Source organism: Capsicum annuum, chromosome 4, assembly GCF_002878395.1.
Source record: "Capsicum annuum cultivar UCD-10X-F1 chromosome 4, UCD10Xv1.1, whole genome shotgun sequence".
Classification (NCBI taxonomy): domain Eukaryota; kingdom Viridiplantae; phylum Streptophyta; class Magnoliopsida; order Solanales; family Solanaceae; genus Capsicum; species Capsicum annuum.
This window is the reverse complement of record NC_061114.1, coordinates 2914708-2917381: the sequence shown is the minus strand read 5'-3', so window position 1 is coordinate 2917381 and position 2674 is coordinate 2914708. Positions and strand designations below refer to the sequence as shown.

General features: G+C 28.8%; 1 protein-coding gene across 1 annotated transcript; it reads right to left on the bottom strand.

Annotated features, from left to right (window-relative positions):
* Positions 1-879: 879 nt before the first annotated feature.
* On the bottom strand, positions 880-1410 carry LOC107853190 (agamous-like MADS-box protein AGL62). The gene has a single exon (XM_016698192.1). It carries the CDS (start codon positions 1408-1410, stop codon positions 880-882), a length of 531 nt encoding a protein of 176 aa, XP_016553678.1.
* Between the last annotated feature and the right edge of the window lie 1264 nt (positions 1411-2674).

The window sequence follows — 2674 nt, the reverse complement described above, 5'->3', positions numbered from 1 at the left end:
CGAGTGTTTGATGAACAAGAAGTGGAGCTTAATGTTGTAGGGTGGAATGCAATGATTGTAGGGTTTTTTCAACAAGAGGAATGTAACAATGTCATGGAGCTTTTTAATTTGGTGGAGGGACCGGGAAATAGTGGGAGATGAGTACAGATTTTTGGCTATTCTAATGGCGTTTTACAATGTAGGTTTAGTTGAAGAGACCGAAAATGTGGTTCAGGAAGATGAAGGTAGGGGTGCGCATCGATCGGTTCGGTTTAATTTATCAATTTTTATTTTTTTAGATATGTAATACCAATAACCAACCAATACGATATGTTCTTTTTGGTCTTTAACAGTTCGCTTTTCGATTTAACCAATAAAAAAATACTCATAAAATAGAAATAGTAACAACTAACATAAAAAAGTTACTGCTAAAATTCTACGCAATGCATTTTAGTCTACAAGAATTTAGAAACTTGAATTAAATGTTAGTTCGAAAAAAAAAACTGAATCCTAATTGTTGGAAGAGACTAAATGCTTCAAGCATTTCAATACGATAATATCCATATTTTTTATTATGCCTTTGTTACCTAAATAGGTTAATACTTTGTGAATGGTTTTTAAGTAAGACGTTTTCAATTGAATTTTAAAATGAATTGTAACAAGATAGAATAAAATTAATAGAAATTAATAAACACAAAGATCCATTAATAAACAAAAATATCATAATAGAAATTATTGCAAAGTACATATAACATGTACCATTATTGAAAACAAAACAACAAAAATGAAAAATGAAAGCATACTTAAATAGAGTGAATCTATATATAGGTTCACTTTATTATATAGAACTTTGATAAATAATATTATACAAAGACAATTCATTTAAGAAGCATTTATAAACTAGATATTTGCATCTTCTGGTGGAGACTGCGAGGACGACGAAGCTTCAGGTAATTGATGCTTCAACATAAATTCTCCGACATCTAACCAAGTTTGAAACTTTATTATCTCATTTGCATTTAACTGATCGATGGACTCCCAACGATTTTTTTCTCTAGTCTTATTCATTTCATTTAAAGCAAGAAGTTTCTCTTTTGCAATTTCTTCTCTTTCATCAAGTTCATTTAGCCTATCGTTGAGTTGATTCACTTTATTACGTGAATTTTCAGCAATAATTTGATCATCAAAATCTGTTTTCAAGTTCATAAAACGATCAATGACCGCATTAGAAGTTGGATGGACGAAAGCATATGTTTTATCAGTTGGTGAAGTTAGAACGATACCAAGATCGACATCATTTTCTCTAACGAGTTCGCTAGCTTTTTTGTATAAGCCAGAACATCGTTTAGAGAATGTAGAATATCGATTAGCATCATTTTTTATCTTCACCAATGGAATTTTTCGACGTCCTGCTGTTTTCTTACGCTCCATGAAAGCAATGTGACTTTAAAAAAAAGTGAAATATGGTGGATATTTATATACATATTTTTCACAATGGTCATTAAATTTCTGGCCAAATTATAGTTAAATTTAATATTCATAATCTAAGTTTTATAGTAACATCAATGAATATGATACTTTAAAATAAAAAATAGGTAAGTAATGTAATATATTAAATGAAATTTATCGACTATATAATTTGATGGAACATTAATTACTTACCAAAATTCAAATTTTTTTTTTTAATATTAAGTCAAATTTTGCACTTGGTCAAAAACAAAAAATCTACCATTTAATTTGAAAAGAAAAATGTATTAATATTGTTAAAAGTTTTAAAATTATAAAAATCCTTCACATTCCAAATAATTTTAAATTGCCCAAAAGGCCAAAACTCATAAGTCAAAATTATATTTGTAGTGATCACTTAAGTTTTTTTTTTGTTAAAGCATTGTGGGACATAGCAAACCTTAATTATTGGTTTTGCCCTCGATTTCTGATACTCATATTGGAGTCAAACTAATTATAATTTCGGGCCGAAAAGTCTCACATGGGAGTAAAACGTTCCCTAACTAAGGCGACTTGAATCCGAGATCTTTAATTAAGGATAAAAAAAAGTAGCTAAAAATGCTAGTGACATTGATAAAACAAAAAATATTCGCTAAGGCAAAAATTCATACTTTCGTATCATAATATAACACAAGTAATGTCTCACAAGGTATAACTTAGTTCCTACAGAACTTATGCTGATAAATTTATGCCTTTAAGAAATATAACTTAGTTTCTTACAGAACTTATGCCGATAAAGTTATTCCTTAAGAAACGTAACTTATTCCTGGAGAAAATGCAATTGAAAAAACTCATTAGTTTTCGATCATGCATGTGAGGTTCCTAGATAACTTCATATTCAACTTTTAGATTCATGTATACGAAAGAGATACATATCAAAAAAATGTATCAGGTGTACAGATAGAAGAATACGCACCTGGAAAATGCATATAGAACCAAGTTAAATTATGTATCTTCGACTGATAAAAGATGTATCTTGACTTAAAATGCTCAGATACAAAAACTGCTACCTAGTAAAATTAATTCAGATACAACAATTCTGAATTAAGACTTCAATCAAAACAATTATTTTACAAAATGAATTGGAGAATAATTACGTTTTGAAAGAGAGAATGATAATTAATGTCTCCGATCACTGCAATTTTTATAGTATAGAGTTATGTATCTTCGACTAATAAAAGATGTATCT

What these genes read in the sequence shown, in the direction of transcription:
- LOC107853190 (XM_016698192.1), bottom strand. Translation starts at nt 1,410, where the DNA reads ATGGAGCGTAAGAAAACAGCAGGACGTCGAAAAATTCCATTGGTGAAG.